The sequence below is a fragment of the Chlorocebus sabaeus genome, chromosome 16 (genome assembly GCF_047675955.1).
Source record: "Chlorocebus sabaeus isolate Y175 chromosome 16, mChlSab1.0.hap1, whole genome shotgun sequence".
NCBI classification, from domain to species: Eukaryota; Metazoa; Chordata; class Mammalia; order Primates; family Cercopithecidae; genus Chlorocebus; species Chlorocebus sabaeus.
Window position 1 is genome coordinate 8,181,428 of NC_132919.1, and position 14,992 is coordinate 8,196,419.

Below are 14,992 nucleotides of genomic sequence, written 5' to 3' on the forward strand. Positions count from 1 at the left end.
GCTGGAGAGCAATGGCGCTATCTCGGTTCATCACAACCTCCGCTTCCTGGGTTCAAGCAATTCTCCTGCCTCAGCCTCCTGAGTAGCTGGGATTGCAGGCACACGCCACCACGCCACCACGCCCAGCTAATTGTGTATTTTTAGTAGAGACGGGGTTTCTCCATGTTGGTCAGGATGGTCTTGAACTTCCGACCTCAGGTGATCCACCCACCTTGGCCTCCCAAAGTGCTGGTATTACAGATGTGAGCCACTGTGCCTGGCAGAGGCCAGGAGTTTGAGACCAGACTGGGTAACATATCAAGACCCCATCTCTACAAACAATTGAAAAATTAGTGGCCGGGCGCGGTGGCTCACACCTGTAATCCCAGCACTTTGGGAGGCCAAGGTGGGTGGAATATGAGGTCAGGAGATCAAGACCATCCTGGCTAACACAGTGAAACCCCGTCTCTACTAAAAATACAAAAAATTAGCCGGGCGTGGTGGTGGGCGCCTGTAGTCCCAGCTACTCGGGAGGCTGAGGCAGGAGAATGGCGTGAACCTGGGAGGCGGAGCTGGCAGTGAGCCGAGATTGCACCACTGCACTCCAGCCTGGGCGACAGAGCGAGACTCCATCTCAAAAAAAAAAAAAAAGAAGAAAAAAAAAGAAAAATTAGCCAGGCATGGTGGCACAATCCTGTAGTCCCAGCTACTCAGGAGGCTGAGGTGGGAGGATCACTTGAACCCAGAAGTTCAAGGTTGCAGTGAGCCAAAGTTGTGTCACGGAACCCCAACCCCCAGCCTGGGCAATAGAGGGAGACTCTGTCTCTCTTACGGAAAAAAAAAAAAAAAAAAGCTGAAGTCTTGGTTCTCCTCCCCCATCTCACTGTGCCCCAGGAAAATTCCGTGGCAGTTAGGGGACCTGGCCTGCTGAATGGGTTGGGGCCTTCTCTTGGATCAAGAGTCTCTTATTAGATTAAGGTCTCTTATTAGACTTCCTCATTCTTTCTCAGACCCCAGGCTGCATGGTGGCAGCTGATGAAAAGATCTGAAATATGAGAAGAGACAATTGAGGCTGGTGAGGGAAGAGGGAGACAGGGGGAGAAGTGGTGCTCAAGATGGATGCAGAGGACTCTGGGAATGAGTTCCCTAGGTCAGAAGGAGAAAGAGACCAACATCAGAGACCTGAAAAGGAAACGAAGAGTGGGGAGGCAGGATGGGGCAGAGGTGAGCTGAGACAAGATGGGTCCTTGAGCCAGCGCCGGAACTCTCTGCTTCCCTTTCAATGGAGAGTCGCACACAGTTTCCACTGGATGGCCCAGGTGTTGGCTTCTGAGCTCAGCCTGGTTGCCTTTATCCTACTGTTGGTCATGGCCTTCTCCAAGAAATGGCTGTACCTCTCTAGGAGCCGCTTCTACCAGCGCTGGCCCGTAGATGTCAGCAACAGAATCCACACGTCAGCCCACATTATGTCCATGGGGCTCCTGCACTTCTGCAAATCCAGGAGCTGTTCTGACTTAGAGAATGGGAAAGGTGAGCCCCTCCAGCCCCAATCCCAGCCCAGGCCTCCAGCCTGTCTTAGCCTCTATATCTGCACCCTGGATGTACTCTTGTTCCCTCTCCCTGGTCATCTTTACTTTTTGGCCTGCAAGATAGTTCCACTGGCACTGAGACCTCCAACGATCATTTCTCGTCCTGTAGCCTGGTTAAATAGATTTGATGGGTGCAAAGGAAAATGTCACTGCTTTTGATAAAACCCAGAGCCAAATCTGTGCTGCCAAGAATGCTGTGAGAGAGTTGGTCATGGTGCTGTACACCTGTGTTCTCAGCTATCCAGGAGGCTGAGGCAGGAGGATTGCTTGGGCCCAGGAGTTTGAGTCCAGCCTGGGCAACCTAGTGAGACACCTGTCTCTAAAAAAAAAAAAAAAAAAAAAAAAAAAAATCAGGCCGGGCGCTGTGGCTCACGCCTGTAATCCCAGCACTTTGGGAGGCCAAGGCAGGCGGATCACCTGAGGTGGGTAGATCGAGTCCATCCTGGCTAACACGGTGAAACCTCATCTCTACTAAAAATACAAAAAATTAGCCAGGCATGGTGGCACATGCCTGTAATCCCAGCTACTCTGGAGACTGAGGCAGGAGAATCACTTGAACCCGGCAGGCGGAGGTCACAGTGAGCAGAGACCGCACCACTGCACTCCAGCCTGGGTAACAAGAGCGAAACTCTGTCTCAAAAAAAAAAAAAAAAAAAAAAAAAAAAGGTTGTGAGGGGCTTGGACTCTTAGCACAAGAGACTCACTCATTAATCGCCTAATTTACCAGGGAGAAGAGCCCCAGTGAGATGGGGGTTTCCTTAGTCTTGTGTACCCAGAGCTTTGAGAGGACTCCTTGCAATGTCCCTTTTCAGGCCCTGATCCCACACGCTCTCCTTTCCTTCTGCCTCAGGACTTGCTTTTCTGGATCATTTTCCTGTTTCCACACCTGGTTTCCGTGTTCCTTCCTTCCCTGAATTCTTGGAGCTGCTTCGTTCCTTATCCCTGTTTTTTTTTGTTTGTTTGTTTCACCGATTTTTTTAGAGACAAGGTCTCACTCTGTCACCCAGGCTGGAGTGCAGCGGTGCAATCAAAGCTCACTGCAGCTTCCAACTTCTGGGCTCAAGGGATCCTCCTGCTTTAACTTCCTGAGAAGCTCAGACTATAGGCCCTGGCCACCACACCTGGATCTTATTCTTGTTAGTCTCTGGGTATGCTGTTCCCTCACCCCTCAGGAATTTGGAGTTCTTTCTCAGCTCCTGGGGATAACCAGAGCTTTTGACCTTTATTTCAATTTTTTTCACTTGCCTTAGCATGAAAAAAAACACATAGCTCTTATATTCTGAAAGTATTATGTCCTTATTATAATAAATTTGGGGAAACAAAAGCTATCCTTTATTGTGCTCTTCCTCCATTTGTTCAATTTAGTCCTCAGTCAACCCTAAGGATAGAGATAATTATCCCTATTTTAGAGATGAGAAAAATTGGGACTCAGAGAGATTAAGTACTTTGCTCAGGGTCATAAAGCTATTAGATTGAACCCAATGACATGCTAACATTTGACTGCTTTTTCACCTACAAAAGGAGCCATTTCATATGGATCAACCTAATAATGGCAGGTTTGCAATTGCAACTCAGGTGTGTCTGGCTCTGAAACTCACGTAGGCACCTTGCTCTATGGAGCTACTCAAAGATAGCCAGGCCGTTTATTTTTATTTATTTATTTATTTGTTTAATTTAATTTAATTTAATTTAATTTTTTTTTTTCTTTTTTTGAGACAGAATCTTGCTCTGTCGCCCAGGCTGGAATGCAGTGGCGGTCTCAGGTCACTGCAACTTCTGCCTCCCAGGTTTAAATGATTCTCCTGCCTCAGCCTCTCAAGTAGTTGGGATTACAGGTGCCCGCCACCATGTCCAGCTAATTTTTGTATTTTTAGTAGACACGGGGTTTCACCATGTTGACCAGGCTGGTCTTGAACTCCTGACCTCAGATGGTTCGCCTGCCTCGGACTCCCAAAATGCTGGGATTACACGTGTGAGCCCCCGCATCCAGCTGAACATCACTGATTTTTAAAATGTATTTAATTAGGATTAGGTAGTGTATAAACTGAATATTCAAAGAATACAAAGGATTGTATAGTGAAGTGAGTCTGTTATCTCTTGGTATCTAGTCTCACTCCCCAGTTTCTTCTGTTTCTTTCCAGAGACACTTTATTCAGAGACAAGCATCTATTTTTATTTTTATTTAGAGACAGTGTCTCACTCTGTCACCCAGGATGGTGTGCAGTGGTGTGATTGTAGTTTATTGCACCACAGCCTCGAATTCCTGGGCCCGAGTGATCCTCCCACCTCGAAGTTCCCGGGTAGCTGAAACCACAGGTGCATGCCACCATGCCTGGCTACTTTTTTTTTTTTTTTTTAATTTGTAGAGACCAGGGTCTCCCGATGCTGCCCAGGCTGGTCTCCAACTCCTGGGCTCAAGTGATCCTCCTGCCTCCACCTCCCAAAGTGTTGGAATTACTGGTGTGAGCCATTGTGCCTAGTCTATCACCTATCACCATTTTAAATGAACACACAATAACCCAATGTGTGGGTATAGTATAATTTATTTTACAAATCTCTTGTAAATCAAGGAGCTTATTGGACTTTTTTTTTTTTGTTTTGTTTTGAGACAGAGTCTCACTCTGTTGCCCAGGTTGGAGTGCAGTGGCGTGATCTCGGCTCACTGTAATCCCTGCCTCCTGGGCTCAAGCGATCCGCCCACCTCAGCCTCCCCAGTAGCTGAGACTACAGACAGGTGCCACCACACCTGGCTAATTTTTGTATTTTTAGTAGAGACAGGGTTTTTACCATGTTGGCCAAGCTGGTTTCAAACTCCTGACCTCAAGTAATCCACCCACCTCAGCCTCTCAAAGTACTGGAATTACAGGCATGAGGCAGCATGCTTGGCCAACATATTAATACCTCTGCAAAGAAGATTCTTGTACCCAGATTTTGCTGCAGATGTCTGATTATTCCTTAACATAAATTCCAAGAAGAAGCATTGTACGGTAAAAGAATGTAGATTTTCTGGATCTTTTATGCCAGATCATTCACCACAAATGCTGCCCACCAGGAGTGTGTGAGAGGACCTCTTTTCTCTATATACTCTCCTATACTAGGTGTTATCAATCTTATTTTGATCTTTGCTAATTTGACAGTTTATATATATATATATGTATGTAGAGACGGGGTTTCACCATGTTGGCCAGGATGGTCTTGATCTCCTGACCTTGTGATCTGCCCACGTTGGCCTCCCAAAGTGCTGGCATTACAGGTGTGAGCCACTGTGCCCAGCCAAGTGTATGTGTATGCATGTGTATATATTTATATATACATATATATATATATATATATTTTTTTTTTTGTGACAGAATCTTACTCTGTCCCCCAGGCTGGGGTATAGTGGTACGATCTCAGCTCACTGCAAACTTGGCCTCCTGGGATCAAGCAATTCTCCTGTCTCAGTCTCCCAGTAGCTGGGATTACAGGCACATGCCACCATGCCCCGCTCATTTTTGTATTTTTAGTAGAGATGGGGTTTCACCATATTGGTCAGGCTGGTCTCGAACTCCTAATCTCAAGTGACCCGCCCACCTCAGCCTCCCAAAGGGCTAGGATTACAGGCATGAGCCTCCATACCCGGCTCCAGTTGTATATTTTCAGAGACAGGGCCTCCCTATGTTGTCCAGGCTGGTCTCAAACCCTTAGGCTCAAGAGATCCTCCCACCTCAGCTTCCTAAAGTGCCGGGATTACGGGTGTGAGCCACCGTGCTCAGCCTCGATGGTTTTTCACAAATCACATTTAATTAGCAATTCTTTGTGTTGAGCTTCATATGTTGATCAGACATTTGTACTCCTTCTTTGGAGAACTGCAGTTTAAGTCCTCTGTCCATTTTCTTTTCTGTTGAGGTATTCATTTGCATGCGGTTGAGATTATCAAACGATCTCCATATCAAGGATCTTGGCTTATTTAAGAAGTGAAAGCTGCTGGGCGCGGTGGCTCATGCCTGTAATCCCAGCACTTTGGGAGATGGAATACGAGGTGGGCGGAACACGAGGTCAGGAGATTGAGACCATCCTGGCTAACATGGTGAAACCCCGTCTCTACTAAAAATACAAAAAACTAGCCGGGCGAGATGGCGGGCGCCTGTAGTCCCAGCTACTCGGGAGGCTGAGGCAGGAGAATGGCGTGAACCCGGGAGGCGGAGCTTGCAGTGAGCCGAGATTGCACCACTGCACTCCAGCCTGGGTGACACAGCGAGACTCCGTCTCAAAAAAAAAAAAAAAAAAAAAAAAAAAAGAGGTGAAAGCAGTATTTCAGTGTTACTTCAAATGTGCATTTCTCTGGTTATTAATGGGCCTGTACATTTTCTTTCTGTCTTTTTGTTTGTTTGTTTTTGTAGGCGGAGTCTCGCTCTGTTGACCAGGCTGGAGTGCAGTGGCTCACCGCAATCTCCGCCTCCCAGGTTCAAGCGATTCTCCTGCCTCAGCCTCCGGAGTAGCTGGGACTACAGGCACACACCACCATGCCCAGCCACTTTTTGTATTTTTAGTAGAGACGGGGTTTCACTATGTTGGCCAGGCTGGTCTTGAACTCCTGACCTTGTGACCCACCTGCCTCGGCCTCCCAACGTGCTGGGATTACAGGCCTGAGTCACCGCGCCCGGTGGTACGTTTTCCTGTATTTGCTCATTTTTATGTTTCGTCTTTTGTGAATCCTTAGTTGATCTTTTTGTTTGTCATTTTCCCCAGACAGTTTTAAGCTGTGGACAAATCAGCCCATGTTTAAGGTGGCTAAGTTAAGCTTCAACCTGACCCTGGGGCTGGGCCTCATCCTCACCATCTGGTTGCACCTGCCCTACCTGCCCGCTGTTCAGAAATCGCCCATTGTCGGCTTGGTCGGGACCATCTTGAGCTTCTGTGAAGGTGCCTCTTAGCTCTGGAAAAGGTCCTTTGTTTTCCTAACCCACATCTTCCTGGGCACTTCTCCCTCTTCTTTGGGGGGTGGTGTGAGGGTTTTGTGGGTGGTGGGAGAACAGAGCTGAGAATCGAGTTACATCATTTCCTGGTCACAGGAGAGGTAGAAATGGAGGGGTTGACTCCTGGAACCTCAGGGGCCACTCTGCCTGGTGATATGGTTTGTGGCTCTAGCCCAGCAGATGAGGAAGACCCTCCTGTGGGACTCTTGCATGACAAGGAGACCCTCTGCTTCCTGTCTCCTAGTGACCTTCATCTTCTTCACCCTCATGCTGTTCCCCATTAACATCTGGGTCTTCGAGGTGGAGAGGAATGTATCCATCCCCATTGGATGGAGCTATTTCATTGGCTGGCTGGTGTTCATCCTATATGTCAGCTGCGGTGAGTGGCCAGAGGGCCCTGGGGGAAGGAAGGGACGTGGGAAAGTTAGGTCAGGGAAAGTGTGGAGGGAAGAGGGTGGCGATCCCCAGGGTTAGATTTTTAGGGTCTTATCTTCCCTTTGACCTCACCCTGCTTGTCACTTTACCTCCCAGTCACAACTTTCCTCTCCCCTGTCCCTGTCCTTTCCCAGCGATCCTTTGCTACTTCAACCATAAAAGTTTCTGGAGTCTGATTCTGAGCCACCCCAGTGGCGCCGTTTCCTGCAGCAGCAGTTTCGGCTCAGCAGAAGAATCTCCAAGGGCACAGATGATCACAGACACCCCCACCACCCAGGAGGGAGTCCTGGATCCTGAGCGGAAGGATACACACCTGTAACCTTTTCTGAACTCCTGGCACCAAGTTCAGTCCATTCGTCTGACCCCGTCTCCTCATCCTCCCCCCAGCCCTTGAATAGGTTGGTCCTCATCATTGCAAGGAATGAGAAAGGGAGGATGCTGGACCAGCTTTGCACTCCTCTGCTTTCTCCCTGACTTGATTGAGCTTGAGTGATGTGGAATAAACTGTCCGTCTCTTCTTTCTCATATCTGGCTGTTGTTGAGGCAAGCTAGAGGAGGAGGGAGAGGAAGGGAGAAAGAACAAGTTTCTTTTCCAGTTCTTGCTGCCCAGGAGCCTTTTGGCACCTGCTAGTCCCTAAACCTGCCCAACCTCTACCAGAGCATACTTGTACATGGGCAAATACCTCTGGAGAGCTACGCCTCTTTTTCTTTGTTATCTCTGACCCAACATTTGCTAGTTAGTGGGTGGAGGAGGTAGCGCTGATTAGGAGAGAGATATCACCTACCATCTTGTTGGCTTAAGCATAGTGAAGGATTCAAAAGCCAAAAGGCTCAAAGATAAGAGGCAGGTTGAACAATGAGCACCACAGCACAGGTGGTTCGCCCAGGTGTGTGTCCTGGGCGGCAGTCCCACCCTCTGTGTCCAGCTCCGATGACAGAATGCATAGGGCCTGTGCCCTGGAAACCACCATCCACCCTGGCTGCTATAGCTTTCCACCCGAGCCTCCCACACCCTCCGCTATGTAACAGCAGTAATAAAACATGGCAACAAAGGAAAGCATTCGGGTTAGGTCCAAAAGGTAAGTTGCACATTTGGGTTTTAAAGCCAGCTTGGGGAGTGCTGGCAATGCCCATCAGGCTTTGGACATGTTGCCCGGAGAGGCCAGCCTCCCAAGAGAGCATCCATAGCTGATCTGGGTCATGTCTATCCTTCCAGATGAAACCACGATACCAAGCAGCTACAGGAGTGCAGGGACACGCCTGTAGTCCCAGCTACTCGGGAGGCTGAGGCAGGAGAATGGTGTGAACCTGGGAGGCGGAGCTTGCAGTGAGCCGAGATCACGCCTCTGCACTCCAGCCTGGGCAACAGAGCAAGACTCTGTCTCAAAAAAAAAAAAAAAAAGTGTTTTTGGAGATGGTGGAGGGGATCTCATCATGTTGCCCAGGCTGGTCTCGAACTCCCAGCATCAAGTGATCCTCCTGCCTCAGCCTCCCAAAGCACTGGGATTACAGGTGTGAACCACTGTACCCAGCCTAAAATGTATTTTAATTGAATGTTTGGTCCATTTGCACTCTCTAACAAAGTACCTGAGACTGGATAATTTATAAAGAACAGAAATTTATTTTTCACAATTCTAGAATCTGGGAACTTTAAGATCAAGGCACCAGCAGATTCTGTGCCTAGTGAGGGCTTGCGCTCTGTTTCCAAGATGGTGCCTTCTTGCTGTGTTTTCACATGGTGGAAGAGAGGGAAGGGCCAAGAAATTATTTGAAGCCTTATTTAAAAAAATTAGGGCCGGGCGTGGTGGCTCACGCCTGTAATCCCAGCCCTTTGGGAGGCCAAGGTGGGCGGATCACCTGATGTCAGGAGTTGGAGAGCAGCCTGGCCAACATGGTGAAACCCCGTCTCTACTCCAACCCACGCTGGAGTGCGATGGCATGATCTTGGCTCACTGCAACCTCTGCCTCTTGGGTTCAAGCGATTCTCCTGCCTCAGCCTCCTGGGTAGCTGGGATTTATAGGCATGCGCCACCACGTCCGGCTAATTTTGTATTTTTAGTAGAGACAGGGTTTCTCCATGTTGGTCAGGCTGGTCTTGAACTCCCAACCCCAGGTGATCTGCCCACCTTGGCCTCCCAAAGTGCTGGGATTACAGAGGTGAGCCACCGTGCCCGGCCTAGGATTGGTATTCTTTCTTCCTTACCTATTTGGTGTATTGTGTCAGCTTAGCTAAACTGCAACTATTTTCCAGAAGTCTCTTTCCTGCAGTGTTTCAGGTTAGCTTGAGCCACAGAGACATTTCGTAGGAGATTTGGAAGTGGACATGGAACATTTAATTACTAGTGTTAATTTCCTCTGCCACAGTAACAACATTCAGAGTGGTGGCTGATCTGTCACCCTGGGTGCTGGAATGAGGAGACGTGGAGCGGAGCCCACAGCAGATGCTTGAGGGATAGGTAGTGCTATGGACTACATTGTTTCTCCCTGAAATTCATATGTTGAAGCCCTTACTCCCAATGTAACTGTATTTGGAGATGGGGCTTTTTAGGAGGTAATTGGGGTTAAATCACGTCATAAGGGTGGGCGCCCTATCCAATAGGATTAGTGGTTCTTTATAAGAGATACCAAAACTCTGTCTCTTTCTCTCTGCAAACATGCACTGAAGAAAGGCCGTGTGAGGACATAGCTAGATGGCAGCTGCCTTTGAACTAGGAAGGAAGCCCTCCCCAGAAACGGAATCAGCCAGAACCTGCATCTTGAATTTATTGCCTCCAGAATTGTGAGAAAAATAATTCGGCTATTTAAGGCACCCAGTCTATGGACTTTTGCAATGGCAGCCTGAGCAGACCAAGACACACGGTGTGAGTGAGAATTTAACCTGGTGGTTGTAAGCATCTAGGATTTCAGGGTTGTTTATTACCTTAGCATAACTGAGACTGTGCTGATGGACACAACTTCTTTGGCTAAAGGGAGGATTAAAACAGATTGAAACTAAAATTGTTCTGCTTTACAAAGACAACTCCAATACTTACATAGCTAGGATTTGCAGACCTTGATTTGAATTACAATCAGACAGCAAGGCTTGAAGAGGCTGGTAATATTCCACCAGAGAGAACAATAAATGTATGAAGTCTGAATAACGAAGGTAACATTTACAAATAATCTTGACAGAAGAAGAAGGGAGGCAGGGTCACGGCTCACGCCTGGAAGCCCAGCACTTTGGGAATCCAAGACAGGCAGATTGGTTGAGCCCAGGAGTTTGAGATCAGCCTCGGGAACATGGCGAAACTCCGACTCTACAAAAAATACCAAAATTAGCCGGGCATGGTAGCACAGGCCTGTAGTCCCAGCTACAAGGGAGATTGAGGTGGGAGGATTGCCTGAGCCCAGGAGGTCAAAACTGCAGTGAGCCCCTGGGTGTCAGAGTAAGACCCTGTCTGAAAAACAAAGAAACAAAGAAACAAACAAACAAGAAAAAGAATGGAAAGATTTTAAGTTACAGCACAGGTATGCTTTTGATGATTGTGTCTTCGTTCCTCAATACAGATTAGAATTGATAGTAGTTCCCTCACTATCTGGTAGTTCCTTATTATCAGTAGTTCTCTCATTATCAAGAAATCCAAGATCAAGGTATCTGGTGATTTTGCTTCGCCTTCCATGATGTCAGTTACCCGTGGTCAACCGGGGTCCAAAATTATTAAGCACGGCCAGGCGCAGTGGCTCACACCTATAATCCCAGCATTTTGGGAGGCCCAGTGAGTGGATCACTTGAGGTCAGGAGTTCAAGATCAGCCTGGCCAACATGGTGAAACCCCGTTTCTACTAAAAATACAAAAATTAGCTGGGTGTGGTGGCACATGCCTGTAGTCCCAGCTACTTGGGAGGCTGAGGCAGGAGAATCACTTGAACTGGGGAGGTGGAGGTTGCAGCGAGCTGAGATTGTGCCACCGCACTCCAGCCTGGGCAACAAAGCAAGACTCTGTCTCAAAAAAGAAAAAAATAAATTAAGTGGAAAATTTCAGAAATAAACAATTCATAAGTTTTAAATTACATATCATTCTGAGCATTATAATTTGTCTATATTATTATTAGTTACTGTTAATCTCTTACTGTGCCTAATTTGTAAATTAAACTTTATCATGGATATGTATGTGGAAAAAACATGGTATATATAGGGTTTAGTACTATCCACGGTTTCAGGCAACCACTGGGGATCTTGGACTGTATCTCCTGTGGATAAGCGGGGGGCTACCATATATTCTTTATATCTTTGATCTAATGTCTTTTTTGTTGTTGTTGGTTTTTTTTTTTTGAGACTGAGTCTCACTCCATCACCCAGCCTGGCAGTCGCGCAATCTCAGCTCACTGCAACCTCTGCCTCCCAGGGATTCAAGAGATTCTCGTGCCTCAGCCTCCAGAGTAGCTGGAATTACAGGAGTGTGTCACCATGCCCGGCTAATTTTTTTGTATTTTTAGTACAGACAGGGTTTCACCATGTTGGCCATGAACTCCTGACCTCAAGCGATCCACCCACCTCAGCCTCCCAAAGTGCTGGGATTACAGGCGTGAACCACTGTGCTAGGCCTGATCTAATGTATTTTTAAAAAAATTTTTTTTTTTTTTTTTTTTTTTTTTTTTGAGACGGAGTCTTGCTCTGTCGCCCAGGCTGGAGTGCAATGGTCGGATCTCAGCTCACTGCAAACTCCGCCTCCCGGGTTTACGCCATTCTCCTGCCTCAGCCTCCTAAGTGACTGGGACTACAGGCGCCCGCCACCACGCCCGGCTAATTTTTTGTATTTTTTAGTAGAGACAGGGTTTCACCGTGTTAGCCAGGTTGGTCTTGATCTCCTGACCTCGTGATCCGCCCGTCTCGGCCTCCCAAAGTGCTGGGATTATAGGCTTGAGCCACCGCGCCCGGCCTTAAAAAAAATTTTTTTTAAATTTTTAATTTTTTTCTAATGTCTTAAAAGAACACCCTTGGCTGGGTGCGGTGGCTCACTCCTATAATCCCAGCACTTTGGGAGGCAGAGGTGGGTGGATTACGAGCTCAGGATATCGAGACCAGCCTGGCCAACATGGCGAAACCCTGTCTCTACTAAAAATACAAAAATTAGCTGGGTGTGGTGGTGTGCATCTGAAATCTCAGCTACTTGGGAGGCTGAGGCAGGAGAATCGCTTGAACCCAGGAGGCAGAGGTTGCAGTGAGCCGAGATCGCACCACTGCACTCCAGCCTGGGTGACAGAGAAAGACTCTGTCTCACAAAAAACCAAAAAAAACCAAGAAACACTCTTAGGTTTTATTAGTTTCCTAAAGTGACTGAGTGCTAAGCATCTTGATTTTGATTTTCACAGCACTGGAGTAAGTAAACTTTTATCTTGAAAACAGTTTTTTTTTTTTTTCTTTTAAAAATCTCTATCATTGTTAGTTCAAGTTTGTAGTCTCTGGCTCCAGTCAAGATTAGCCAGCCAGCTCTGAAACAGAGAAACAGAAATAGGGTAAATAAAAACCAAGTGTTGGGCCAAGCCCGGCCATGGGGTAGGCTGAGGATGGAGGATTGCTTGTGGTCAGTAGTTCAAGACCAGCCTGGACAACATTAAGTGTCTCAAGAGTATGAAAAGACAAAGCACTCACTGGGAGAAAAGATTTGCAAAAGACATATCTGAGGCCGTTCGCGGTGGCTCAAGCCTGTAATCCCAGCACTTTGGGAGGCCAAGACGGGCAGATCATGAGGTCAGGAGATCGAGACCATCCTGGCTAACACGGTGAAACCCCGTCTCTACTAAAAAATACAAAAAACTAGCCGGGCGTCGTGGCGGGTGCCTGTAGTCCCAGCTACTAGGGAGGCTGAGGCAGGAGAATGGCGTAAACCCGGGAGGCGAAGCTTGCAGTGAGCTGAGATCTGGCCACTGCACTCCCGCCTGGGCGACAGAGCGAGACTCCGTCTCAAAAAAAAAAAAAAAAAAAAAAAGACATATCTGATAAAGCACTGTTTTCCACAGCAGGCAAAGAATTCTTAAAACTCAACTAACCAATTACAAAATGTGCAAAAGATTTAAAAATATGCAAAAGATCTACAGACATCTCACCAAAGATGATATACATATGGCAAATAAGCATATGAAAAGATGTTCAACATAGTATGTGCTCAAGGGAATTGCAAACTAAAACAATGAGATACCACTGCACCTATTAAAATAGTTAAAATCCAAAATACAACACCAAAAGCTAGCAATGATGTGGAACAACAGGAATGCTCATTCATTGTTGGTGGGAAGGCAAAACAGCCAGCAACATTGGAAGACAGTTTGGCAATTTCTTTTCTTTTCTTTCTTTCTTTCTTTTTTTTTGGACAGTGTCTCGCTCTGTTGCCCAGGCTGGAGTGCAGTGGTGCCATCTTGGCTCATTGCAGCCTCCGTCTCCCGCGTTCAGGCAATTCTCCCACCTTGGCCTCCTGAGTAGCTGGGATTACAGGGGTGCACCACCATGCCCAGCTACTTTTTTTGCATTTTTAGTAGAGACGAGGTTTCACCATGTTGGTCTGGCTGGTCTCGAACTTCTGACCTCAGCCTCCCAAAGTGTTGGGATTACAGGAGTGGGCCACCACGCCCGGCCTGGTTTGGCAATTTCTTAAAAACTAAACATACTCTTAACATATGATCTCGCGATTGTTGTGCTCCTGTTTATCCAAACGAACCAAAATCTGACGTTCACCCCAAAAACCACACACAAATGTTTATAGCAGCTTTATTCATAATTGCCAAAAATTAGGAGCAAGCAGGATATCCCTCAGTAGGTGAATGTATAAACTGTGGTATATCCAGACAATGGAACATTACTCAGTGCAAAAAAATAAATGAACTATCAAGCCACAAAAGACGTGGAGGAACCTTAAATACACATTGTGAAGTATAAGAAGACGGTATGAAAAAGGAACGTACTCTATCATTCCAACTATATAACCTTTTGGAAAAGGCAAAACTATAGACAGTAAAAAGATCAGTGGTCTCTAGGAGTTTGGGGAGTAGGAAGGGAGGGATGAATAGCTAGCTAGAGCACAGGGGACTTTTAGGGCAGTGCAACTATTCTGTATGATACTTTAATGGTAGCTACATGTAATTTTACATTTGTCAAAACCCATAGAAGGAGCCGGGCATGGTGGCACATGCTGTAGTCCCAGTTACTTGGCAGGCTGACGTGGAAGGATCGCTTAGGCTGAGGAGCTTGAGGCTGAAGTGGACCGTGACTGCGCCACTGCACTCTGGCCTGGGCAATAGAGCGAGACCGTGTCTCCAAACAAACAAACACACACACACAATAGAATGCACAGCACAAAGAGTGAACCCTAATGTAAACTACAGACTTGCAGAGGCAGGAGAATCCCTTGAACCCGGGAGGTGGAGGTTGCAGTGAGCCAAGATTGCGCCATTCCACTCCAACCTGGGCAAGAGGAGCGAAACTCTGTCTCGAAAATAAAAATAAAATAAAAATAAAGTCCATTATTTTAAAATTTTATTTAATTTTATTTATTTTTTGAGACGGAGTCTCGCTCTGTCGCCCAGGCTGGAGTGCAGTGGCCGGATCTCAGCTCACTGCAAGCTCCGCCTCCCGGGTTCACGCCATTCTCCTGCCTCAGCCTCCTGAGTAGCTGGGACTACAGGCGCCCGCCACCTAGCCTGGCTAGTTTTTTGTATTTTTTAGTAGAGACGGGGTTTCACCGTGTTAGCCAGGATGGTCTCGATCTCATGACCTCGTGATCTGCCCGTCTCGGCCTCCCAAAGTGCTGGGATTACAGGCTTGAGCCACCGCGCCCGGCCAAAAGTCCATTATTAAACAATACAAAAGCACCCAAAAACCAAGGATCAAGAAAGAGGAAATAGCATTTCTTTTTTCTTTTTTTTTTTTTTTTAATGGAGACAGACTCTTGCTCTGTTGCCCAGGCTGGAGTGCAGTGGCACAATCTCCGCCTCCCAGGTTGAAGTGATTCTCTTGCCTCAGCCTCCTGAGTAGCTGGGGTTATAGATGTCCGCCAC

General features: G+C 47.2%; 1 protein-coding gene across 2 annotated transcripts; it reads left to right on the forward strand.

Moving 5' to 3' along the window:
* Positions 1-882: 882 nt before the first annotated feature.
* Positions 883-7,572, forward strand: ODF4 (outer dense fiber of sperm tails 4). Of its 2 annotated transcripts, none has more exons than XM_073005537.1 (3): positions 883-1,203; positions 6,771-6,905; positions 7,096-7,572. In XM_073005537.1, the coding sequence occupies exons 1-3, from the start codon at positions 1,095-1,097 to the stop codon at positions 7,278-7,280; spliced, it is 429 nt and encodes a 142-aa protein (XP_072861638.1). In that variant the 5' UTR covers positions 883-1,094; the 3' UTR covers positions 7,281-7,572. The 2 variants fall into 2 exon arrangements, with proteins under 2 accessions (XP_072861638.1, XP_008008481.1); XM_008010290.3 differs by having other exon boundaries at positions 1,072-1,509.
* The last annotated feature ends 7,420 nt before the right edge of the window (positions 7,573-14,992 follow it).

What these genes read in the sequence shown, in the direction of transcription:
- ODF4 (XM_008010290.3), top strand. Translation starts at nt 1,095, where the DNA reads ATGGATGCAGAGGACTCTGGGAATGAGTTCCCTAGGTCAGAAGGAGAA. An exon ending in TGACTTAGAGAATGGGAAAG is followed by an intron (nt 1,510 to 6,770) that starts GTGAGCCCCTCC and finishes CCTGTCTCCTAG; the next exon opens with TGACCTTCATCTTCTTCACC. An exon ending in CATCCTATATGTCAGCTGCG is followed by an intron (nt 6,906 to 7,095) that starts GTGAGTGGCCAG and finishes GTCCTTTCCCAG; the next exon opens with CGATCCTTTGCTACTTCAAC.